Source organism: Condylura cristata, unplaced genomic scaffold (assembly GCF_000260355.1).
Source record: "Condylura cristata isolate star-nosed mole 26May11 unplaced genomic scaffold, ConCri1.0 scaffold00004, whole genome shotgun sequence".
NCBI classification, from domain to species: Eukaryota; Metazoa; Chordata; class Mammalia; order Eulipotyphla; family Talpidae; genus Condylura; species Condylura cristata.
In genome coordinates, this window is record NW_004567105.1 from 67,337,745 (window position 1) to 67,364,814 (window position 27,070).

The window sequence follows — 27,070 nt, forward strand, 5'->3', positions numbered from 1 at the left end:
CGACTGGAGAAGTACACTGCTGAGGGGAGCAGCAAGCCTGTCAGGAGAGGTCTGCTGCGCCATGTGGATCACCTCTGGGGTGGGGATAGAACTCATGCTGAAGTGGCTTTAGCAGCTTCTTAGTGCAGTGCTTTCACCTGCTGTGCCACCAGGGAGGGTCCTTATATTGATATTTTAAAATTAGTTTGCTAATGTGTTAGTTTGTGAGCACAACTATTTCCATGGTTCACTTTCCCTGTCTACTTTCATAAAAGGATATTCAGTACTGCTCATTCATTTTCTATAGTTACTAAGAACTTTTTACTCCTTGTGACTTCATTTTGTCATAATTTTGAGTTACTAGTTTTTTTTTTTGTTACTAATTTTTATAAACTATTTTTTTCCAGGAAAAAGTTTTATAGTTTTCAATGTTACCTTTAAGATGTAGTTTCTTCTTTTATTTTACACCTACAACAAATACTGAAATTATAATTTTAAGGGATATTTTATTTTGTGTTACTTATTTTTATAGTGTCTTTGGTCCTTAAGATCCCAGGCACAACTTGTCAAGGTCAGAATGGTGGGTCAGTGATGTCCATTTTCTTCTTTAATGGTCGGGTTGCTATGGCAGCAGCCCTTCACTGGATTCCTTACTATGTCTTAGCCTAAGGTTCAGTTTTTGCCATCGAGGGACTTTCTCAACTCACCAGTTTATAGGGTCAACTAGTATCCCTGTGCTGTGACTGCCAAAAACCTCACCTCTGTCTTAAAAGCCTTTCAGGAGTTCTAGAGGCAAATATGGTTGAATCACATTAAATGCCTATTTCATTTATACACATTCAATTATGTGTGTGCCTGAGTGAGAATGGGAGGAAGGCGGGGAGTGGAAGATAGGGAAAAGTACGGAGGGGGGAGGGGTGAGAGAGTCATTGAAGTAATATAGCCAACCCTGTCATTTAGAGGCACCCATAAAGCTTGATCCTGACGAATGTGGTATAGAATATGTTCCCATATTTGGTTTCAGTCAATGTAAGACTCATACATTGTGACCACGGCCTTGCCCTTAAGTGTGCTCAAAAGCGTGTTACAACTTTATCACAACCATTAATTTCAATGAGTTGGGATGACTATTCAGTGTGGTTTTTCTGAGGGTTTTCAGAGACATTTTGACTATACTTTGGTTCTCTTATATACTACTTTTGGAAGTGAGCATGCGATTCTTCTGCATTTAAGTGCCTCCTGGTTTGCTCCACTTTCAGTTTCCATAGGCAGCTTCAATTCCAGTAGGTCATCCTGTGGTTGTTGTCATTTGTCATTTGCAGAAGGTTCCAAGATCATTTCCCTAATTCTAACCCCTGCCCGCTTCATAACACTCTGATATTCCCCTTTTATTTCTTGCCTAAGTCTTAACATATTTTCATGTCTTGGCTGAGACATCAAAGCTTTAGGGGGCCATCCTCGATTCCCTAAAACTGGCTAGACACTTACCCGATGCATAGTCATAACACCCTGTACTTCTCCTTATAGTAGCATTTGTCTTACTCTATTCCTGTATATTGTCTTACTATATTCCTATACATCTTTGCCACGACACCACGGAAGCACAACTATAGACCAGGAGGAGGGTCTTATAGTTCATGCCACAACATACACTGAGCACATAGTTGTTGAATGATCAAGCCAATGTTTTGTTGGATTTCCTGTTGTAATTCCCTGGAATGGTTTAGTATTGACATTGAGAATATAAAAAAACAAAGAGGATGTCTGGCATGGAGAATAAAGACATTAAAAATGAAAACTATTTTTTTTTCTCAGAGTCTAATTTTAAGCCCAGGCTATGGAGAATGTCCTGTAGAAGGGGCTTCTTAGGGATGAAGGCCAGGAGAGCTGTTATTCTATGCTGTAGTGAAACTCCTTTCTGCATTCTCAGGCTCTTCCTTCGGCTAGATCTGGGTCTCAGAAGTAAGAACTGTCATAGAATAAGTGTCAGTCAGAAATGTTCAGTGCTGATTTTCTATCTTTTGTTTCCATTTTGTCACATTTTAAGAAGTTTGCTGACCTAATTTGAGAAAGAGTTACAGTTTTGCACATATGGTAATGCACTTATAGTTTTGATTTTGCAAGCATAGCTATGGACCACTCAATTCCCTATTTCTTTTTCAGCTGGTTCAGACTTGTCTAATTTGAGTTTGGATGCTTACTCGATGTTCAGTGTTAGAGATTGGACTTTAGCCCATCGTTCTTGAATTCAACCTTCCACATAGCCCCAGGTCCTCCAAGAATGATACCCTGCTTTGATTTTGCCTATGCACCAAATACCTGCCATATCCACATGGTGGTTACCTCTTCTGACTTTCCCCACAGCTTAAGTGCCCCCAAGCCCCTTCACCTCAATCTCAACTTTGAAGAAGACCATGCTATTGTCCCTAGGGAGTAGTTTTGTGATTTCTACTGACCAGAGCTCTCTGAGGACCTCTTGCTTTTGTCTGTCCCAAGGGTGAAGATGGATGACAGGTGCTACCCAGTAATTTTCCCAGATGCACGGAATTTCCGCCCCTTTACTGCTGACTCTTTGGATACAATCAAGAAACGAATTGCCATCCAGAAGGAGAAGAAGTCCAAAGACAAGATAGCAGCAGAACCCCAGCTTAGACCTCAGCTTGATCTGAAGGCTTCCAGGAAGTTGCCTAAGCTTTATGGGGACATTCCCCGGGAACTGGTCTCCAAACCCCTGGAAGACTTGGACCCATTCTACAGAACTCACCAGGTACAGCTGCTGGGGTAGCTGGGGCATCTCATATGCAGTTACAACTGGTGTTACAAAGACCTCTTAACTACTCGTTTTGGGGGTTACAGGTAGCAGGTATTCATCTCTTGCTATCATCTCCTGTCATTACCTTCACAGCCCTGAGAACCCTCTTCAGTGTTTATCCCTGAGTGTCTTGGAGAAGAACATGAGGACTAGAATAGCAGAAAGGTTAAAATGAGGATACAGAAAACTTAAAATGTTATCAAAAAGAGAAATGGATTAGCAGTCAGAAAAATTAAGTGTGGCCCCTTTCAGATGATTCATTTTATGACTTTGGGCAAGTCACTTCACAAATTTTCAGTTTTCTTAGCCTGTAAAATAGGAGTAATCTTGATTTCTCTACCCTACATTATAGACATGCTGTGGGGGTGCATTGTAAACTATAAAGCATTGTACCAATGTATGGATTAATATCACTGTCCAGAGATGTCAATTTCAGCATCAAGCCTTAACCTTGAAAAATACTAGATTTGGGCCCTCCATAGTTGCACAGAGGGTTAAAGCACATCACTATGAGGCTAGCCACAGCCACTTGCCCTGCTAGGGAGGTGACCTCTCCTGCTGCTCCCTCATCAGTGTACTTCATCAGTCTGCCTGTTCTGCTCCCCATTCTGTCTCTGGTGAATCCTCTCACCACCCTTGTACCTCTGTCCTGTACCTCAGTTCTGTATGCATAAAGAAATAAATTTTTAAAAAAATACTAGATGTACACTTTTTTGGCTTTTAATAAAATGTATGATGGTCAAAACTCTAGACAAACTCTTGATGTGGAATTAGGAACTTAATAGAGGAAGTCTAAGAAAAGTTTGTCAAGTGGGCACATGCAGATGTGTATGTAAATCCCCTCAACAGGTGATAGACTTGGCGTTTTATCTGCTCAGATATGGTTCTTGTGGGGAATTTTAGTAAAAGTTCCTTAAAGAAACTCTGAGTGAGGAAATATGTACTTCAGTCTCCCTCTGATAGCTGTTTGCAAGCTTGGGTCTGTGAGAACTTTCCTTTACAGACCACTTCCCGCCAAGGAAGGCTCAGAAGACTGTGCCATCATCATCTCACTGTATGATTCAGCAATGAATGGAAAACCCACCTCCCCACACTGAGGTCAGGGAGGATGGAGGCCAGGGAGCTTGGAGGAAGTCCTAGAAAAACATGGATGCTGAGAGCATCCCTCACTTGTGAGAAATCCATGTCTCCAAGAAAGACTGCCTGGCCTGTTTGCCCTTAAATTGGGACAGACTTAGAGTTGCCAGGCCAAACGGAAACGGTGTGTATAGAAGAAAATGATATATAAATGAGGACAAGAAAGGGGGAAGAAAGATAAAAGAGCAAGGACACCCTGAGATTTCTTCTTCTCCTATGTTCCAGAATTCTAGGGGCTTCTTGGAAGCACAGTGACTGGAGATGAGTTAACTGCTGGAGATCTTCTGTCTAGATACAAGACTCACAAGGCAAGCAGGCTTTGGTGTGCTGTGGCCAGTAGTGGGAGGTCAGCACATGCTAGTCTGGGCGGGTGGTCTAGGGCCAGAAGACATGATGCTTACCAAGAACTCTGTACCCTATGACCTTCCACGGCCGGTGCTCTCAGCAGTCTTGTGCGGCACATGTGGCTGCTGTTCCACCTTGCAGGAAAGGAGACCAAGGCCTAGACGGGGAGGCCCCTGCACCATCTAAAAGGTGGAGCTGGGGCTCTTTCTATAGTTGCAAGTCACGTCCTCTCTTTAGAAGATTCTGTGTTGAAGAGTCACAGGGATAGGGGTGGCGATATGTCTGCAAACAGACAGGAGGAGCTGGTATCATTTTTATCTTTAAAACCCTGTGAATATAGTTAAATACACCATTAGTTGATATATTTAAAACATTCAGGGGAAGGTATTAATAAAACATCAAAATCAAAGTGCACAGAAGAAGAGACGATTATACCACCTATTAATTTGGGGTGACCCACATCAAGGAGCTGTTTGCTCTTCACCTTAATTATCTTTCTATTCAAAGGAAAGGCACAGGACTCCCAAGGTTAGAGCTTGGGTTCCTAAACGTTAGAGACAATGTTGCCATTGTATTTCCTCATTATGGCAGCAGTAGAAAACATCCTAGTCCATCCGCACTTCCTCCTAGGCACATGATGGACAGACAAGTTCCAGCTGCTCAGTGAAAAGGTTGATTGATGGTGATTAAGGTTCTGGTACCTCAGCCAAAGCAGCACCCACTTTGCTCTCTCCGACCTGGTGTCAAAGCCTGTCTGCCTCTCTGAGAGCATGCTTGGTTATATGTCAAGCAATACTTTGCAAATCTGCAAAGAGCAGTGTTTTGGGAGACTAGAATGATCCTTCTTCTATAAAGGCTTCTCTAGCAAACAGCCTTGGGGGTTGTAAGAGGACAGCTAGGTTACAGTTAATGGTTGATGTTAGACCTCTGCCAGTGATCAGTTGTTGTCCAGGGGCTGCTTCTCTCTCAGAGCCCAGGACGATCTGCTTGGCAGAGGTGGGTACAGGCTCAGTGCTCTTCAATGGCACCCAGCTGGCACTTTGGGTCAGGTAACATAGCATTTGGCATTATCCATCAGGTCTGTCCTGTGCTTGGCACCACTGGGAAGGTTTGGCATACCCACTGAAGGTCAGTGAGCCTTAAGTCATGGTGACAGCTTATACCCCCTCTCATTTCTAACCATCTTCTCTCATAGCTTCCCTGCTGGTGAGAACCATAGGCCTGTTCACTCCTATTCCATCAGGAGGAATGGGAGAGCTAGTCTCTGAACTTTGATTTTTTTTTTATTGAAGAGCAAGACTAGAATTGATTGCTAGACTATTCATGTAAAACTGCTCAGAACTAGGCATAATAATATGGGCTCTGTGTCCCTGACTATTCATTAAAATTTTTTCACTGATAATAAAAATAATTGAAAATGTGAATGGTAAATTTTACTCTTTCAAGTTCTCTCATAATCCTTGTCCCCATAGATAACATACCATAAAATCCAATACAAAATGTTTTGTTTATCCATTATTATACCTCCCTTTTCTTTGTTTGCACGTTCTTTGGGTTCCATCTCTGGAGTAGTCATGCACCTCATAGCCATATTTTGACTATGAGGTCAAATATGTAAGCGTGGTCCCAAATTAATATCTTAGTACACACTGCTAATTAATACAGGCCCAGTAAGAAGTCACGGGTAACCCAGCTCTTCTTCCAGGACGCCCTCCTAAACTGCTATGCCAGTATGTTTTGATCGACTACTCTGACATTTATGACAATAGTGAAATCACTCAGAGACACATTTCTGAAAACATGTCCCCATTATTAAGTGACACATGTATCCTGTCAAGTGTACATTCCACAGTTCAACAGTTACCTTGGCACTCTGCTTTTGACTCAGGGCACTTGAGGGTATCTGTTAGATTCCATGGTCACAGGACAGACTGATCAGAAAGTGCCTGAGGCTTCAGAAAGCCCTAGTTTTCCTACTAAGCCAAGCCACATGCCAACCCATGATGCCTTTGAAGTTTCTCTAAATGAACTCAAGGTAAATATTGCTTTGTCACCACATATAATCTTGTGTTCTGCTTTTGTTTTTGCAGACATTTATGGTGCTGAACAAAAAGAGAACAATCTACCGCTTCAGTGCCAAGCGTGCCTTATTCATTTTTGGCCCTTTCAATTCTGTTAGAAGTTTAGCCATTAGAATTTCAGTCCATTCATATCCTTTTATTGCATCTTTCACTAAATCTAGGTCATGTGAAAAGTGCATGGGCCGCCGTGGTAGTCAAGTGTTTATTCAGTGGAAATAATTCAGTTTTTCAACAAATGCTGGCCTCTTGCCTACTGCTATGGTCAGATTCTGTGCTGGTGCTGGTGTGAATGAGGCATAGCTCCTTCTCTGACAACCTATGGCCTCAGAAGAGGATGGATCAAAAGGTAGTCAGTTTCTTTAGTAAGATGGACCATCCTGAAGTGGCAGTGTGAGGAGACTATGCCTGGAGGCAGCAGGCATGACATCTGGAGAAATGGACTTTAAGTAGCAAGCAAAGTTGGTAGTCTATGCAACCACATTTAGCTGGTAAATGTGTTCAATTGGACCTATAGCATGTTTATAATTTTTGGAAATACTTTCTAATATTAAAAGTATAAATTTCTGGCTTCTCTTGAAAAATGGAACTTCTAGTAAGGCTAGGTCTTCATTCATACCTGACAAAATTGGAATGAGAAAGCATTACCTCTTTTAGAGGGGGCTTGTCAGCTTTGTTTTATACCACATCTACCCTTCCCTTTGGCTCAGCCTCAGTGCATGTTACCCACTTAGATGACTCATCAGTCTCTTACATCTTTGAGTTCGTAAATCTCAGTCTTAAGAATAAAGACAGGTAGAAATTAATAAGCATTTCTGATGTGTGCAAGGGCTGGATGGGGGGGATACTAAGCAATTTCAGATGGGAGAAGATAAAACAAGCACATGAATTAGCAGTGATAAGGAAGCACTGAGAAGAATGGGAAGGAATAACTATTTAAGTGGGGCTCCCTAGAAGCAGAGCCTGAGATGGAGTAGGGAAATTTAGTAGGGAAATACTTGTTTAGTAGGCAAATACTCTGGAGAAGGGGATAGGGAGCCAATGTGGAGCAAAAAGAAGAGGCAAGAGAGGATGGGATCGCAGTCAAACCTGTGTCAACCTGAGCCCACAGGTGCCTCCACAACATTCACTGCATTGCAGAGCTGCCCATCCTGGATGTGTCTCAGTGTATCAGACACGGGAAAGGTGTGTTAAGCTCTAGGTGAGGAGGAACACTTGGCCTTGGGCAGTTTTTCAGGGGACAGAAAACTGTGAGTTGTTCTAAGTCAGTCACTCAGGTAGAGGTCAAGTGCACCCACAGAAGAGGAAACCTCCATTACCACAAGGAGTGGCACACGCCTTCTTGCAGGGTACCTGCCTTAACAAACACCATCACATTGTTCAGCTTGTTCATCATCTGCACCGTTGTCATCAACTGCGTGTTCATGGCCTCAGCTCGTGGAAAGGAAAGTGGTAACCAAGGAGCCGACATCGCCGAGTACGTGTCTGTCCTTAACTCATCTGTCCTGACATTTTCAACAAATAACACCTAAAAGAATCCTGAGTTACATCAGAGTTTAGACACAGAGGAAAGAAAAAGTCACCCATAATCCCGATTCCCAACATAAATGCTGGCAGAATGTTTTATTTTTGCATGTATACATTATTTTTTCATCTTTAAAGACTTTCTGAGATTACATTTATAACAAACAGTACAATATGCATTTTATGTCTTGTCTTCTTAAGTGTTTTTCTTTGTGTTTGCCTAAGCTTATGAGTCCCCATTGATGGCTACATCATTTTTGGATGGCTTAACCATAATTTTCTTGAGCCTGTTTCTCAGAAATTCTAAATACCAGAACTTGCTTGAGAAGTTTGCATTTCTGAGCTTCAACTTGCATAAGATCAGTATGCTAAATATAATACTGAAATGAAATAAAACCTCTTCATAGTAAGATAAGACAAATGGACTCTGATTTTTACATAACTTATGTTATTACTCTGAATTATTTGCTCTGTAGGTTTGTCTTCACTGGGATTTATATTTTTGAAGCTTTGATAAAAATATTGGCAAGAGGTCTTATTCTGGATGAGTTTTCCTTCCTTCGAGATCCATGGAACTGGCTGGACTCCATTGTCATCACAACAGCGTAAGGATGTTAAAACTATCTAACGAAGAGATTAGACTTGCAGTAGGAAAGAAACCCCTTGTTTTCATCAGGGCTGTGTGTGGGTCCACAGGCATGTCTGAGTGCATGAATAATTCTGAGCATGCTGGTTGGTCTTAAGCAGCACCATGCTGCCAATGAGCAAGAGGTCTCTATGCACAAATCTGTTTCTAGACTCGCTCTCATCCTCTCAGTCATTCAGCTTCTGGCTCACCAAACTCTGGCCTGTTCTGAACTAGCCTTTGCGCAGGATACAGAGATTGTAATAATGAAAACAATTTGTGCATGATTCTTATGCTCTTTAAACTCACAATTCAGAGGGGAAGCAAGACAGATTGTGGTCTTTACAATCTGCAATGGCAAAAGCTAGGGTAGAAGCTGCATGTATCAGACTGTCAGAGCATGTAGGAAGAACCAAGGAGGCTGGAAATCTTTGTCTACTGCAAGGTTACAGAAAAATTTCACTTTTCTTTTTTTTTTTTTTGAGAAGTTTTATAGTTTTGGGTTTTTATTTTTAAGTTCATGGTCCATTTTGAGTTAATTATTGTGTATGGCATAATATGAAAGTTAAATTTCTTCCTGAAGGAGAAGACAACATTTTGGCATCTGAACAATGAGATAGTCAATGGTCCTTTGCCAGCACAATAATAATAATAATAATAATAATAATAATAATAATAATAATAATAATAATAATAACAACAACAACAACAATAATAATAATAATAATAATAATAATAATAATAATAAACCTAACATTACTTAGTTTGTGCCCAGTCATTACTTTAAGCACTTTGCATGTATTTCCCTGTTTAATACTCACAGACATCCTTGGATGTTTTAGAGGTCTACATTTGAATTCAGTGGTGGGTGCTTTTGGTGATTGAATGGTACAGTGATGAAGAATGCTAGCTCTGGAACTGGGTTGCCTGGCTCAGCCATTTAGTAAGTCTGTAGAGAAGTGCACTGGAGCATGGAACTTGATAGTCAGCCAGAAAATTTTTATATTGATTTCTATTATTTATGAATATAACCACAATTGTAGTGACTACTTCAAGGAATCCTCATCTATGTAAGAATATAAAGATTAATGGAGAACAGCCTCTTGCACAATTTATGGTCCATAGCAATAGAAAGTGACATTGTCAGATTATAAGATGGAAGGTGGGGTTGAGAAGGTGAGGCCCAGATTCCACCTTGGTGGACCTACACCCTAGACAGCACTTCCTGGGGAGATGTTCCATGCAGTCACAGGAGAGCAAACCCAGGAGTTCCCTGTTTTTTGTCTTTTAGGCTTGTATCATGTATACCAGGTGTCACAGTTAGCCTGTCATCCTTGCGTACCTTCCGGGTGTTTAGAGCTTTGAAAGCAATTTCTGTAGTTTCAGGTAAGTCATTAATATTGAACTTTGGTTCACCAGGAGAGAACATTCTTCACATTTTTTCGAAATGTCATCATATAAACCAAAAGTGAACAAATTCTGTTGTAGTAATTTATCGAGCACTTAATATGTTCAGGCATTGTGTTACCTATACCAGGGAGCAAACACTGGATGCTCTCTCCAATCCTAGAGTTAGGATTGAATTGAAATGTAGGACATCCAACTGATACCATAGAATTGGTTGCTGTGGAGGGAAGGCCATCAGTTTGGTGAGTAGACATGTCAGAAATGAAGTCTTATGAATGTGGGGATAGTGTTTGAGTAAGGGAGACACCCACAAGAAAAGAACTGAGGGTTCTAATACAGTGGTCTAATACTAGTCAATTGAAACAGTGTCACTTAGTGTCCCCAAACATTGCATTCACGTCTGGTTGCTTATCTCTCTAGCTATATGGAGAGCAGAGTTCTTGACTCAGTGGTATGCTGGAGCTGATTGTTCTGTCTGCCAGCAGGTCATCTTTTTCCAGCTTTGCTTCCAGGATCTCATGTTGGGAGCTTGAAACTAGAAGGGAGGAGTGGGATCCATTGTGAAATTCAGGAAAGAAATGTTACAGAGCACTTTCCCTGCACTGCTCCCCTTAGAGAACTGATTACAAACATTCACCAACATACTACATGATTTGGTCTTCTAATTTTGTAACGTTGACAGCCTAAGAGTATGCTATGATGCAATTGATACTTAGAGAATACATCTTAAATGAATGAAAGAAAAAAACCTTAGGTTTTCCCTGGGACATTCTCCTTTATTGTGCTCAAACTCCTCCATCCAGCTTTTTGCTGGCATCTCATGGCACCTATATACCTGATAGCAGGTAGTAGCCTCAAAATAGTAATAAGCACTAACTCCTCACTCGGGCCTTAGTTAGCTACATCTGATCCCCAAATGCAGACCCTAGTGGAGGCTCCTGTGCTACTATCACCAGTTATGCCTGTGTCTATGTGACATGTGTTTGCTCTGAGTCTTCTCTTTTGCTCTTCAGAGCAACCCTGTGGCAGATGTAGGGCAGAGAGGAGCCTGAGTCCTAGACTAGTAGGCCACTCCACATGACACAGTTTCTTAGGCACAGAGTTGGAACTAGAACTTATGGCCCAGAATCCTAACTCAGACCAGTTTCCAATTCCAGCTTGTAATCAGATGGCTTCTATAGGTCTCAGCTCTCCCTACCTGCCCTTACCCATGTCTGGTGTGTTTGGTTGTGTGTGGCGTCTCCTCACCCCTGTCTTCCTCAGGCCTGAAGGTCATTGTTGGTGCCTTGCTGCGCTCTGTGAAGAAGCTTGTCGACGTGATGATCCTGACTCTCTTTTGCCTCAGCATCTTTGCCCTGGTAGGTCAGCAGCTCTTCATGGGAACTTTGAATCAGAAATGTGTCAGGAAGGACTGCCACAACCTTACTGATGACAACAAAGGTAAATAATCCACCTTCCATTCCTGCTTTATGCGTGGTTAATTTTTATTTATACACTCCTCCTACCTACATATCTGCATTACTGAGTCTCTTAGGAACAAGGGATGACTTCATCCATCCTGGTACTCATGCAGGCAGATGCCTTTCTTAGAGAATCGCCTCATTCTTTGAGTTTCCATGGAGAAACGAAAGCCCAAACTTCTGTCTGCAGGGATGTTGTCAACTCTCATCCTTTCACACTTAGATCTCTGCCCACTTCTTTGTTATGTTTTGCAAGTCTTCAGAATACCTAGATTTGGCCAAAAGGAACGAGCAACTTTCCAAACCTCCTCCTTGAATATTTTCATGATATCACTTCTTTCTGCACCCCATCCTCTCCACACTGATGCAGTCCTATTCTCTGTGTCCAGGGGGAAGACTCTGGTTCCATTCTGTGTACTGAGAGTAGAATGATGGTGTGTGGTCACCACTTCCTTCTACCTGGCCGCCTGCCTTCTTCCTCTTACCCTTCTCTTCTCCTGCCTGAGGGCTTAGGCTCCTGTTCCTCTCTGGACATAGACTGGTCATTTTAGAGGATTACAAACCATCCTCTGCAAGTATAATCTGGTATATTTGGTATTTTCTTTCCTTTCAATGTTTTAAGAAAAAAAAATCTAATTCTTTCCTTCTCAGACAACTGCCTGGAAAAAAATAACGCTTCAGATTTCAAAATGTGTAGTAACTGGAATGCTAACCGGTAAGAGGCTTATGCTCTCCATTTTCCCCCCCAAGCATAGAACTTCTAGACTTTTTCAAATGATGTGGCAAACAGCTTTCATCTAATGATTTGTGGAAGTAATGATAGTGATTTTTCAAGCAATACTAATTATTTTATGTATCTAAATAAGTTTAGGTGTATTAAACTTAAAATTGTGCCCAATTGTTTATAGTAACTTTCATCCCCAAGTTATGCTGAATTTATAGATTATAAAAAAACCTGCTGAAAATGTTTTGATGCTTTAACTTTATGGAGTGGCTATTCAGGACTTAAAAAAAAAAAGCATTATAACTAAAACCACTCTTCTCTCCTCCCCCCCAACACACACACACACACCAGGAAGTCCTTTTTCCTGATGTGAGCACATCTGAGCAGGCTGTTCTGTTTGCTGGTCTGTTGAACACTATTGCTTCCAATCACACATGATTTTATATGTATACATTCACCCAACAGTGGTAGGCCTCTGGCCCTTTTGAGATACCATTCCTTCTTCCAGGATATCAGTATTTTCTCCTTGTGTATAGATTCAGCTAAGTAAGATTTATTGAGTGCATTTCAAATTACGACCTATGCTCAGTAGGATGAAAGAGACTGCATCCATCCTCAATCACAAGTATATATCAAGGCCTATGAAGTACACGATCTGTTAGGCCCAAGGAATGCATGTGTGATCAAGGGGAGTTCTATCCTCTTGAAATTGAAATCTGATAGGAATGAGAGATGTAGGTTAAATCCTTGAGAATGGGATAGATGTTAGAAGGGAATTGTAGAGATACTGTAAGAGATAACAGGATATAACCTTGCCTATAAAATTGGTCAAGGTTTCTTTAATGGTGGTGGTCAAGGTTCAGATTGGGTCTAACTCACAAGACATAATAGGATTTAGCTGAATATGAGTTCTTCTGGGTTTGCCAGAATGATCTTCAACAGAATGCATTACAACCATAGTATTTTCATTTCATAAAGGGCCCATATAGTATTTATTTGACTCCTCACCCACACAAGATAGGTTTGGTTGTTGTCGGCAAAATCCAAGATGGGGATGAGCCACTGGGCACACCATCCTTGGCTTCCAGCTGGTCTTTATAATGTCCTGTTTCTCTCAGCTTATCTGCCAGTCATAACTTTCTCAGTCCAGATATAGTCTCAGAGTTCAAGACTTGTATAGTAAACTACCTCCTAATATGTGATCTTCCACTTGGGTCATAACACAGCAGTTGCTAAGGAGATGGCACATTCAGTATCACCTTCCTAGGCAGACCTCAGTCTGTTCAGAACTAAGGCTTTTTCTTTTGCTCACGGCCTCCTTCTGAGGACTAAGGACCACACTTCATATCTGAAACATGAATATGAGCCTCTGGAAGGTGAGGGCATGGAATGAACAATTCCAGACACTAGGAATAGCAAGCAGGACGGCCTTGGGGCATGAGAAGGTGGTAAGAAGCCCAGTAGCTTGTTGGGCAGAGGGACAGGAGACAGGATCCAACCAGACAGAACCTGGTAGCCCCTAAGTGCCAAGAACATCTGGATTTTGGTGAGGGTTGTCCAAGGCCTGCTGACTTCTCATTGTTTCCTCACAAGAAAGCCAGAGCCCTCTCAGATCTCTTTTATAGGAGCACTACTCCTGCTCACATGAGCACCATCCATATGACTTAAGTTTCCTCCCAAAGGTCACCTTCAAATACTATGACATTGGGGAATAGATTTTCAGCATGTGAATTCAGCAAGTGGGAAAGACACAAACATTCAGTCCATATGAACTATGGATAAAACAAGAATTTAGAAAACCAAAAAGGACTTAACATTTTGAATAGAGCTTAGTGAAATTAAATAATGATATTATATACATAAAAACAAAGATGATTCATTACATAAAAGAAACAGAGAATAAGAAAGATTTTTTAATTAACATGTTTATAAAAATCAATAATTAGAATTACAAGATAAAGTTGAAGCAATGGCCCAGAAAGTAATAACAAAAGATAGGAACAGAAAATTAAACGCTAGATATTAATCCAGAAGTCCCAGGGTTTTACTAAGTAGTAATTCTAAAAATAGAACACAGAAAAAACCTGAAGGGAGGAAGTTACCAAAGAAATAATACAGAGAATTTTCCTGGGATTAAGAATATGTCTGTTGATATTCATAAGTACCCAACAAAATGAGTGAAAAGGCCATGCCAAGTACATTATCTTGGTATTTCAGAATCTTTTGGAGAAAGATCTTAAAACCAAAGAGAAAAAGGCCTCCACAAAGGAAGAAAAATAAAAATAATCTTAGAATTCTCAATTGCAACACAGAATAATAGATAAGTGGTACCTTCATATTTTTAGGGGATTTTCAACTAAGAATTCTATTTCTGGCCAAACCATCAATCAAATATGATGCCAGAATAAAGATGTAGAAGCAAAGATCACCCAATATTCTAAAGAAGCTATTTTATGTTTCCTTCAGAAAACTGAGGAAGTAAAACTTAGAAAGAGCAATACACAAATGCCAAGAAAAATATATATTCAACCCAGGAGAGACATCTATGTAGGCCAAAGAATTTTCTATGAAGAATAATATAAGTAGCAATGAAGTGGGGTAGGATGTTGGAGGGCCTTCATCTACCATGAAATGAATCAATAAAGATAAAGCAAATATGTCACATATGCGTGTCAGGATTATATTTAAAGACACTTTTAAGCTATAAGAGAAGTTTTTAAATTAGGGGTATATATAAAGAATGATGGAATGGTTTTCATTACAAGCCCTTCCATGCCATATGATTTTTAAAGCTACATAATGCATTACTTTGATTAAAAAAAACACCATATTAAGTACAAATTAAGAAAGTACATACCTTGAGTATACACTACATACACTTAATGATATGCTCCTCAGTGATGTGGCAAAGACCTCTGTGGCATTGTTTATAAATAATATGTGCAAGAACAAAAGACTGATTGTTAGCAATTGAAATCTAAATATTCATCATTAGCAGAACAAGTAGATAAACCATGGGACCATAAAACATGAAAAAAGGGTAGATAGAAACTACCTGTAAGCTGTTTTGTTCTGTGAAAAAAACAAGGTGCAAGAGTGGCCAAAGAATGCTCCCATGTACGTCTTATGGAAGTTGTGTACTGATATTTATGCGCCTCCAGAAGTTAGAAAACTTTTGAAAAGTTACGAAAATAACTGTTTAACTATTGCCTCTTGGAAGTGGGACTCAGCGCCTAGGAAGAGAGGGAGAATTCTGGTCATTCTAAGCCCTCTTTTACTTTTAACTGTTTGCTATGTCACTATGTTTCTGTTTTCAATACAAAATGTTAATATGAGCTTACTAATCAATCCATTTGGAAAGAACCGATGAATACCCACACTGAGGACTAGGCTGGTGGGTTGGCGGCAAGGGCAGCTGCACAAATCCTCTCTCTGGGTCACAGCCCCATGTGGAGGAAGAGCCAGTGCTGCGGGTTGTGGGTATGGACAGAGAAACTGGGTGACAGAATGTGATGCTTTGTGCCCTTGTTTCCAAGATCGAATGTCTGTTCTCCGGGATATGAATGCAGACCTACAATCTATAATCCTGACAATGGTTATACAAATTTTGACAACTTTGGCTGGTCTTTTCTTGCCATGTTCCGGCTTATGACTCAAGATTCCTGGGAGAAACTTTATCAACAGGTTATCTATTTATCTTTCTCTTTATCACTTAATTGTTTCTTTACTATTTATTTATAACCTACTACTAATTGTTCATCTATTTCTCATTATTAACAATTGTACTCTTAAATTCTACCTAAGCAATTTTGTTAGAAACAACAACAAAAAAATGGGTCCTCTCTGGTGGCACAGGGGGTTAAAGCACAGCACTAAGAAGCTAAAGCCACTTCAGCATGAGTTCGATCCCCGCCCCAGAGGTGATCCACATGGTGCGGCAGACCTCTCCTGACCAGCCTGCTGCTCCCCTAAGCACTGTACTTCGTCCATCTGCCTGTTCTGCTCCCCACTCTGTCTCTGGTGAATCCTCTCACTGCCTCTGACCTGTACTCCAGTTCTGTATGCATAAATAAATAAATCTTTAAAAAAAGAAAAGAAAAGAAAAAGAAACATTAAAAAACGATAAACATGACATTTGGAAGAAAATTTTTTAAAACTCCTCTTCCTAGAAATAATGTCCCTCTCCTGGTTCCCTATTGCCTAAAGATGTCAACTAACTCTTCAGTTTTCATATAATATAGCTATCTCTTTTACCTTGTTTATTTTTAAAGTGCAAACACCCAAAAGAAAGTGATAGCAATGTTATTGAGATTTCCCTGGGAATGAGGATGGCACTTTTCACGGAGAGAGAGGGCATCAGGACGCCCTGGGTGACCTGAGAGGCTGCCAAGGGAGGGTAGCTGATCCAACCAGTGCTGAAGTCTAATGGCTGGTGTAGTATTTCTGCTTGAGCTGGTGGCCACCCTCTCTGGAAGAAGGCTTCAGGTACAAGCGTGTGTGCTCTGTCCTTGGCAGGTCTTACATACCTCTGGGTGCTTCTCTGTCTTCTTCTTTGTGGTGGTCATCTTCCTGGGCTCTTTCTACCTGATTAACTTAACCCTGGCTGTTGTTACCATGGCTTATGAAGAACAGAACAGAAATGTCGCTGCTGAGACAGAGGCCAAGGAGAAGATGTTCCAGGAAGCCCAGAAGCTGTTAAAGGAGGAGAAGGAGGTAGGGCTGCATGGGACTGGGCAGTGTGTCTGTTGATGGGCTGCCCATCAAGTTGGAATCTGATCAGCCTCATAGACAACCTGCCATTCTCATTAGGCTTTCATTAGTTTACTAAGTGGTGTGTCCCTCTTCATCTTAAACTGCACCACAGAGCTGTCCTGACCCGACACCTTCAGATTAATATGACCATTGTTCTCAGTCTTGACTCTTTTCTTGGGCTTTTATTGGCCATGCTGAGTGCCAAGTCTCCTCTTAGCTGCTACATCACAAAAGAAGTACCAGGTGTGCACCACACCAGAGTAGCAGCAGAAGGTCACTGGTGCATGTCTGGGAATTTAAGCCCCTTGCAGACTGGCCACACCACTGTTTCTTACTAAGATCTTCAGGCACAGTCCCCTGGAGAATAAGGTTACATTGTTAATGTTCATTATCCTCTGATGCTGTGCCTTCTAGGATAGATCTCAATTTGCTGCTAGAGAATAAATTCATGTCGTATAAATCCAGGCTTTGCTCCAGACCTCCTGGTGGGAATCTGGAAATGTTTATGTTTAGGGCTTTTCTTTCTTTCAGTGAGTTGGAGAAGGTGGTAACAGTGGCTCTGGAGACAATAGCCATGACCCTCTCTCCCTTCTTGAAATTCCTGTCATATTTAGAGATCATTCTCATTTTTTCCCCTTATGTCTTCATATTATTTTCTGTTCAGTTATCCTTCTCATCTTTCCTTCTCAGAGATGTCTGGGAAATCCATTGTAAGTGCTTCATACCTGTATCACATACCAGGCACAAATACTGAGTGGCTGGCACATACTGAACTGCTCAGGGTTGGTCAACCAGAGATATAAAGGAGTCAGCCGTGCCTTTGAGGGCTGCAGTCTCCGTGGATAGACAGAGTGTTTTCTCCAAATAAACAATGACAAAGCTAGCATATAGTCCCTAGAGGTAAAAAACATGTTCTAAGTGGTATGATACACCAGGAACAAGGAGAGAATGAGTGTTAGGGTCAAGGTCATTTGCATATTTTATGAAACTGTCTGGTGGAGGGAGGGTCTGGGAGGAGTGCTATAATCTGTTCATCTGTTGATTTTGTTTCTTTTCTAACTAAGGCTTTGGTTGCTATGGGAATCGACAGAAATTCGCTTACTTCTCTTGAAGCATCATCTTTTTCCCCAAAGAAGAAAAAGTTGTTTGGCAAGAAAAGGAAGTCCTTCTTTTTCAGAGAGTCTGAGAAGGACCAAGTTCCAGGATCAGATTCTGATGAAGAGCCCCTCAAAAAGGCAAGTCTCAGCAGGGGGTATTCATGGAAATATGGTCAAATTGGCAATCTAGTTGAAAGGACTAATAGGTTAATTTACTCTTTAGTCATTTATCCGTTTGCATACATTTTCCTGCCTCCACGTGCCTGTTCAACTACCCATTTATTTACTAACTTTTTTTTTTTTTAAGTATTGATAGCATTTACTCTCTGCTTGGCATGGGCTAAGCACTGGGGATACTTGAAATATCTAATGAAAACACATTAATAAGGCGGCAGTTGTTTTTAGTGTGATCACTGACATGATAATCACTTTTGAGAAACTTGAGTTTTCTGGATAGTTGAAGATTTGTGTTCATTCAACTCCAGAGACCTTCAGTTCTAGTTTAAGTGGGCACAGCCTGAGAGAGGGCTTGATGTTTACCACATCGATTTTGTGATATTTATTTGGTTTATCTTTTTCTTTAGTGACTGTTTCAGAATCTTTTTAGGCAATTGTTCAAGGTACCTCACCACCTGGCCCCAGTGCAGCTTTCTAAGTTTGTCCCTCATTTCTGTATATTGCAAATCTTGTTTCCAAATTTGATTTTTATGCTTTTATACCCTGAATCATTATTCGTTAGTTCTTGTAAAATTTGTTTGCACTTTGTTGACAATAAACAAATCACAAAGAAAAACTTTTGTAGGTAGAATTCTAGAAATGTATATATATAAGAACACGAATGATCACTATATTTCTCTTATTAAATATGAAATAAGAAAACTGAACACTTAGCATGACATAAAGCTGAAGTGAGTCAGTGAACATGTTCATTGCATGTGGCATTGAAACACAAATCATTTGTGAAGTTTTGAGGAAAATCTACTCTAGGCTTCTCAGTGTCAGCGCCTTCCATTAAAATTTCACCATGCCTCCTTCTCACAGCCACCCCTTCTAGAGCAAACCAAACGACTCTCTCAGAACTTGTCAGTGGACTATCCTGATGAGTTTGGAGACCCTTTCCAAAGACAGAGGGCATTGAGTGCTGTCAGTATCCTCACCATCACCATGCATGGTAGGTCCTTCCTCCCAGCCCATGGAAAAGCCTAATTTTAGTGATCCCCTCCATTCTTCCAGCCTGTAGCCCTCCCACTGCTTCTCCTCCCCCCCTTTGGCCTCCCCCCTCTCACACACAGCCTTCTTCAATCCATTGTACTGCTTGTGAGTATGTGAACAGAGTGACTTAGAAGTAGCAGGCTATTTCTATGCCCATCCTTAATTGACATTTGGGTAACTGACTAGAGTTAGGATGGGACTTGGATTCAAGAATACAGATGGAACCTCTTTAATATGCCATGTAGTCACAGGAGGTCTCAGTGACAATGATAGTAAAAGAGGACAGACGTATCCAGTAGGTGACAGAGGGCAATGAAGTTAGGGTTAGAAAGTTGACACAGAGAATAGAACTGTGTAAACAGACTGGGAACTTCTGATGAACCTAATTAGCAGGAGGTACTAGGGAAGAAGAAGAAACACACTCAGGCGAAGAAGTGTCAAACTGATTCAGAGTTAACTTCCCAATGTTCTTTCATTCTCCAGAACAAGAAAAATCACAGGAACCTTGTCTCCCATGTGGGGCCAACCTGGCATCCAAATACCTCGTGTGGGACTGTAGCCCCCAGTGGCTATCCTTTAAGAAGGCTCTGAAAACTGTGATGACTGACCCTTTCACTGAGCTGCTCATCACCATCTGCATCATAATCAACACTCTCTTCTTGGCCATGGAACATTATGAGATGAATACCAATTTTATGAAAATGTTGGAAACAGGGAATTTGGTAACTTTAGGCTTTTTAAATATAAAATAATATCAAACTTTGGATTGCAAATCTTCCAAAATCTAAATATTTTGTGAGTAGCCTAATCTAACTTAGGTCTTTGGTCACAAGTTGAGCAGAGGGAAAGATAACAGTTCAGTGTTGGCTCTCTAATATAAGGTGTCTCTTTAGTTATACAGTCATAAACCAGAAGCAAGTAGACTCCTTAAAAGATTAACTGAGATAATCAAGAAGGCATTAACCATATCCAGAGACTCATGGTAATAAATACCACAATCCTGGGAGGTAGGGCATCATTTACTAAATATTGTGACTGCTATTATTAGGTATGACTCCAGTGGAGAGGCAAGTCAGGGTCTGGTCCCTGGGAGGTCCATTTCCTTGGGAGGAGGTGTCCAGAGCTTGTAGGATGGGGTGGGCTTTCTGACTTGTATCTGCTTCAATGTGTTTCTCATTGTATGAATTAGTTTCAGTCAAACTGGGAAAACTAAGATAGAGGAGCAGGCTTTCAAGAACTATTCATTTTGATTCATAGTTTCTGCAGAAGGCCTTTTTTTTTTCTCCAAGGAAAATTAGTCTACCAAATATCAAAAATAGCCACTACCCACTGAATGCCCCATCCAAATTACCTAGTTTGTTAGTAAGCTAAACACCTTTCTAGAATTTCTACCCCTTTCTTGGTTTTAAATTTTATTTATATATATTTTACATCATTCTTTCTTTTTTATACAATGCCTGCTTTCTCCTCTCAGTTGTAGTCCCTGCAAATTTCCCACTACCCCTTCTTGAATTTTATCTTAATTTCCATCTTAAAAAGCAATAAATGGTTTTTTTAATTTTAAAAATAAGGAAAACTACAGATATGATAAAAGGAGAAACAACTTCTTATACTTCTACTGGCAAAGGTGATCAATATTGGCATTGCAGAGTATTTCTACAGAGTATAAAATGAGGCTCACCTCATTTTATTACACTTTATTATATTTCACAGATACTGATCTTTTTGTTTTATTTTAACACTGAATTTTTTTACAGTTTGTAGGTTTGTGTCAACCATGAGCCAAGCAACCTATTGTTTGTCCAACAGCATGAGCTCATTTTATGTCTCTGTCATATTTTATTTATTTCCACAATATTCCAGACTTCTTATTATTTACCTGATATGGTTATTTGTTATCAGTGATCTTTAGTGTTATTATTGTCATTATTTTGGGAGTACAATGAACTTTCTTAAAGTAGAAAACTCAAGTCAGTCATTGTTGTGTATGTTCTGAATACTCTTTCAGGTAGCCATTCCCCATCTCTCTCCCTCTCCTTGGGCCACCCTATGCCCTGAGACACAGCAGTATTGAATTAAGCCAATTAATAACCCTATAATAACCTCTAAGTGTTCAAGTTAAAGGAAGAGGCACATGTCTTTCATTTTTAGTCAAAAGCTCAGTATGATTAAGCTTAGCGAGAAAAGCATGCTAAAGGCTGAGTTAAGGGAAAGCTGGGCCTTCCATGCCAAACAGTGAGACAAGTTGTGAGTGAAAAGGGAAAGTTCTTGAGGGTGCTACTCTACTGAACCAAAAATAACAGTGCTATTTCTAGTGAATACAAGAAAGACAAGTAATGAAACAGACTTCTTTCTAATATGGAGAAGGTTTTAGTGTTCCCGACATCTCTTTAAGCCAAAGTCTAATTCAGGACAAGGTCTTACACTCTTCAAATCTATGAAGGCTAAGAAAGGTGAGGAAGATGCAGAGGAAAGGTGGGAAGCTAGCAGGGGTAGGTGTAATGAAGTGTAAGGAAAGAAGCTGTCTTCGTGACATTAAAGTTCAAAGTGATGCAGCCAGAGCTGATGCAGAAGCTGCAGCCAGCAAGTTATCCAGAAGATCAAGGTAAGATCCTGATGAAGGTGGCTACATTGAATAGCAGATTTTCAGTGTAGTTGCAACAGCCTGAGACTGGAGAAGACACATCCAGGACTTGTGTAGTTAGATAGGAGAATTCATTGCCTGGCCTCTGAGCTTCAAAGAGACTGCTCCCTTGTCAGGGCCTAATGCACTTGAAGTCCAAGCCAATGTTCATTTACTACTCCAAAATCCTAGGGCTTTTGAGGATTACGCTACACATACTCTGTTGTGCACCAACAAAGCCTGGGTGACAGAGCTCATCTGTTTACAACATGGCTTACTGAATACTTTAAGCTGATAGTTGAGACCTGTTAGAAAGCAGGTTCCTCTCAAAATATCACTGCTCGTGAACAAGACACCTGGTTACCCCAGAACTCTTCTGGAGATGTTCAAGGAAATGAATGTTTCCAGTGATCTTTAGTGTTCACATTATCCTTTAACTTGAACACTTAGAGGTTATTATAGGGTTATTAATTGGCTTAATTCAATACTGCTGTGTCTCAGGGCATAGGGTGGCCCAAGGAGAGGGAGAGGGATGGGGAATGGCTACCTGAAAGAGTATTCAGAACATACACAACAATGACTGCCTTGAGTTTTCTACTTTATGTGCATACAGTTCATTGGAACTGTAGCAGCTTCCATTCTGCAGCACATGGATCAAGGAGTCATTCTGACTTTCAAGTCTAGTTATTTAAGAAGTATATTTTGTAAGGCTATAGCTGCTATCGGTAGTGATTCCTCTGCTGAATCTGGGCAAAGTCAATTGAAAACCTTCTGGAAAGGACTTACTCTTTTATATGCCTTTATGAAAATTTATGGTTCATGGGGAGGAATCAAAATATCAACAATAGCAGAAGTGTGGAAGAAGTTAACTCCACCTTAAACGGAGTTACTTTGTTGTAGTTGTTTTTCAATATGAATAAATTTAATGGTTACGTTTTTCTTTTTTTTTCAATTTTATGATAGTTTATTTTTACATATTTTTGTGCATTTTTCCATCTCAGTTGCAATCCCCCTGGGTTTCAAATGGAGTTACTTTGGAGGGTACACACTTCAGTGGAGGAAGTGACTGGACATAGCAAGAGAATTAGAATCAGAAGTGGAGCCTGAAGATGTGACTGAATTGCTACAATCTTGGGAACTTGCATGGAGGAGTTGCCTCTTAACAATGTGCAAAGAAAGTGGTTTCTTGAGATACAACCTACTCTTGGTGAAGATGCTGCGCATATCATTACAATGATAATAAAGAATTCAGAATATTATCTATACTTAGTAAATAAAACAGTGGCGGGGTTTGAGAGAAAGAAATTCTACTGAGGCTCAAATCCATCAAATAGCGTTTTTGAAAGAAATTCTGAGGCTCAAATCCATCAAATAGCGTTTTGCAGTTGGAAGCTGTTAAGTGACACCCTTCACACTCTCCAGAGGCAAGGGACAGAGAGACGTAGTTGGTGTCTGAGTACACAGGCGATAGACACAGCCCAAGTCTGAAAAGTTGATGAGCAACATGCAGAACTGACCACATAACCTGTGCTTTTATTCTGTGGGTCCCATTCCCTGGACATGCAATACAAAGGGGTAGCCACAGAGCAAGGCCATGGAGGTGGTAGAGAAAGGCCTTGGAATCTTGAGTTCTGAAGAATACATCCAAACCTCCCTCCTGTGGTGGGTAGATCAAGAATAAACGAGTGGAGATCTGTGAGGTTGGATTTTCTAGTTGCCAGGATTGCTTGACTCTGGGGAGCACACTGAGTTCTCAAGAATCCATAAGTAGCAATTGAGTTGTATTGTCAAACCAGTGGTCCCAGTGCATCTGGGAGTACTAAGGATAGACACCTAAAAACTGAAGGAGACAGGAAGAGAAGTGGATGAAGAGGAATGGGGTTCAGACCAGCACAACTGGAATGTGCAATACTGCATGCATTAGCCACTTTTGTGGCACTGGGCAAGGGTAGAGAGTAATGTTTAAAGGAAAAAAATAAATGGAAGCTTTGACTTTTCTTTGCCACTATTGGTTTTATTTTTGCTTTTTTTTTAAATTTATTTTATTTATTTTATTTTTATTTTTTTAAAGATTTATTTATTTATTCATACAGAACTGGGGTACAGGCCAGAGATGTGGAGGGTGATAGGATTCACCAGAGACAGAGTGGGGAGCAGAACAGGCAGATGATCAAGGTACACTGCTGAGGGGAGCAGCGGGCGGGTCAGGAGAGGTCTGCCTCGCTATGTGGTCACCTCTGGGGCAGGTGGGAATCGAACTCATGCGGAAGTGACTTGAGCTTCTCAGTGCAGTGCTTTAACCCGCTGCGCCACCAGGGAGGGCCCTATTTTTGCTTTTTTTTTTTTTTTAACTTGTGTTATTTTATTTTAGAGATGTTGGAAACATAATAACTCACTGAATTATTTAAAAAACACATCATCTGTTATTTTTAACAAGGGAATTTGATTTGTTTTGTATTTTCATACCATATTTTTTTATCATTTTCTTTCACTTGTATGTATGTGATAGAAAACATGCTGTTATGAAAAAATGCTCTGCTTTATCTTCTGTAAAGATATAGAAGATAGACTTAGTTTTGAATTTGGCTACTACTTATTGAACATTTTGCAAATTTCTTAATCCTGTATTTATCTCATTGTCAAAGATAAAGAAAGAATAAAAAATATATTTTTGCCTGTGTAAAGCTCTTACTTTAACACTTTTTGCAACTCTTGCCCTTCCTTTAATTTTTTGATATTTGTTTCTGGAAGGATGAGCCCTCCCGTCTGCACGAGTGTTTAGGATTACATTTCAAATAACTTACCCTTCTTTCAGCCACAGCCAGTCTAGATTTTATTCAAGATTTTCCCTGTATATTGAGTAGATCAAAGACATTTTTCTCTTTCAAGCAATATTTTTCAATTCTTTCTTTGTTTTAAAGTTTTTCCTGATTAAGGTGGTGTGACTGCATGGCTAGGTAAATTCCTTCTAGGATTCTGGTTTATAGAGGATATTTATATTTAGTGTTCAAAGCTGTCAAATACCTTTCCCCCCACTGCTTTAGAATTTATGTTGGTTATGTCAAAGATAATTCATAAGAGGAGTTTCTTGATACTTCCTGACCCTTGGCTACCTACCAAGAAGCCTGTGCTGCCTTCTTTTCAGTAGAAAAGGAAATAGTATTTATTTGCTGTCTGGAGAGCCAGCAGTGAGTTGGGTGACACTGGAATAGGCAGCATGGAGGTGGGTGGAGGTAGGAGCTAAGGTAGAGTGCTATTAATACAGCAGTATCAAGACTCTAGGGAGCATGTACCAGTCATAATGAAACAAGCTATTTCTTTGTAACCTGTGTAATTTCCTTGGACCATTCTTAAAAACCTATCTCCAAGGAGATATAATCTTTTCTCATTCTTCTTTATCTTGCTGTAGGTTTTCACTGCCATTTTTTTGGCAGAAATGGGCCTAAAAATCATTGCACTTGATCCCTATCACTACTTTCGAAGAGGCTGGAACATTTTTGACTGCATTGTTGCTCTTCTGAGTTTTGCAGATGTGATTTATGGTACAGTTGTAGAGAGACGAATGCCATACTTCCGTTCTTTAAGAGTGGTAAGTCACTTATTTTCTTACTTTACTAAATAACTTAGCTTCCAGAATTGAAAAGAGTCTTGAGTGAATTCAGTGGCTATCTTGGGTTAAATATTAACTTGTCTTAACCAGAGACCCAAAGACTGCACTCCTCCTCACACTCGGGTTTTTAATACACTTGCGAGTCCCAGGGGTACTTCTCTCAGCTGAACCTGTTCTCCATCCCCAAGATGACCTGTAATGTTATCCACGTTCCATGGAGAAAATTTCCTTTTGGTAAAAGTGGGTGTGCCTTGAGTAGCTGTTTGCCTCTCTGTCCTGAGTACAAAACATTACTCTCATCACTGTTGCGAAGTTTAGATTCGAAACTAGTGGCCTGAACTGTGTAGTGTAGGATTTAACAACTTTTTTTTTTTTTTTTTTAAAGATTTATTTATTTATTCATACAGAACTGGGGTACAGGCCAGAGGCTCAGGGGCGGTGAGAGGCTTCACCAGAGACAGAGTGGGGAGCAGAACAGGCAGATTGACGAAGTACACTGCTGAGGGGAGCAGCGGGCGGGCCAGGAGAGGTCTGGCTCGCCATGTGGTCTCCTCCGGGGCAGGCGGCAGGCGGGAATCGAACTCATGCGGAAGTGGCTTCAGATTCTCAGTGCTGTGCTTTAACCCGCTGCGCCACCAGGGAGGGCCGGATTTAACAACTTTTTTCTGTAAGAAGCTGAATGATAAATATTTTCCAGCCATCTGGTGTCTATTGACACCATCAACTTTACTCTTGTAGTGCAGAAATAGGCGTAGAAATTGAAAATGGAATAGGCATCATTGTGTTTCAACAAAACTTTATTTAGGCGTCATTGTGTTTCAACAAAACTTAATTAGAGAAACAGAAGTTTGAACGTCACATTGTTTTCAATTGTATCTTTCCTTTTATTATCTCCCAATCATTTAAAAATAAAAAATACAATCTTAACTCTCTTACCACACAAAACAGGCAATAGACTGGATTTAGCTCTTAGGCCAGAGTTTTATTTACTCTCAGTATATTATATAGGATTCTGAAATACTCCCTTTAGGTAAGTTAGCACCACTACCATGATCTCAAAGTTTTTCCATTAAATAAAAAACTACAACAAGATATTTCCATATTTAAAAGCAGACACAGTTGAATGTTCGGTTGCAACAGGGAATGGGAAACTATGTTTAGAATGGATTTGACCTTGCAGAGATCTTTGGGAGTTTGATGCTGGGGTTTGAGAGCATTTCATTTGCTTGCTAGCTGAACAGATGGTATTTGTCCGTAATGTGCTTTTCTTTCATTTTTTGTTTATTGTCTGTTTCTACAGCTCAGAGTCTTCAAGTTAGCCAAATCCTGGCCAACTTTAAACACTTTGATTAAGATAATCGGCCACTCCGTTGGAGCCCTTGGAAACCTGACTGTGGTCCTGACCATTGTGGTCTTTATTTTTTCTGTAGTCAGCATGCAACTTTTTGGCACCAAGTTCAATGACACAAAGACTAATATAAAACACTGTAACTCTAAGAAATCATGTTCAAGACGCTGGCACATGGGAGATTTCTACCATTCCTTCCTGGTGGTCTTCCGCATCCTTTGTGGAGAATGGATCGAAAACATGTGGGAATGTATGGCAGTTGCTAACATGCCACTGTGCATTATTGTCTTTCTGTCCATCATGGTGATAGGAAAACTTGTGGTGAGTGTCTCATTTG

The 27,070-nt window shown here is 40.4% G+C and overlaps 1 protein-coding gene across 3 annotated transcripts in view; it reads left to right on the forward strand.

Annotated features, from left to right (window-relative positions):
• SCN11A (sodium channel, voltage gated, type XI alpha subunit) overlaps positions 1–27,070 on the forward strand; it is a 62,466-nt gene that overhangs the window by 5,619 nt on the left and 29,777 nt on the right. For all 3 annotated transcript variants that reach the window (XM_012735320.1, XM_012735319.1, XM_012735318.1), the window contains exons 2-15: positions 2,476–2,746; positions 6,364–6,482; positions 7,727–7,828; positions 8,352–8,480; positions 9,792–9,886; positions 11,171–11,347; positions 12,019–12,082; positions 15,628–15,775; positions 16,607–16,804; positions 17,908–18,078; positions 18,982–19,111; positions 19,636–19,874; positions 25,185–25,364; positions 26,686–27,054. In XM_012735320.1, the coding sequence (XP_012590774.1) occupies positions 2,483–2,746; positions 6,364–6,482; positions 7,727–7,828; positions 8,352–8,480; positions 9,792–9,886; positions 11,171–11,347; positions 12,019–12,082; positions 15,628–15,775; positions 16,607–16,804; positions 17,908–18,078; positions 18,982–19,111; positions 19,636–19,874; positions 25,185–25,364; positions 26,686–27,054 (2,385 nt within the window). In that variant the 5' untranslated portion in view covers positions 2,476–2,482. The remainder of the gene's footprint in view (positions 1–2,475; positions 2,747–6,363; positions 6,483–7,726; positions 7,829–8,351; positions 8,481–9,791; positions 9,887–11,170; positions 11,348–12,018; positions 12,083–15,627; positions 15,776–16,606; positions 16,805–17,907; positions 18,079–18,981; positions 19,112–19,635; positions 19,875–25,184; positions 25,365–26,685; positions 27,055–27,070) is intronic.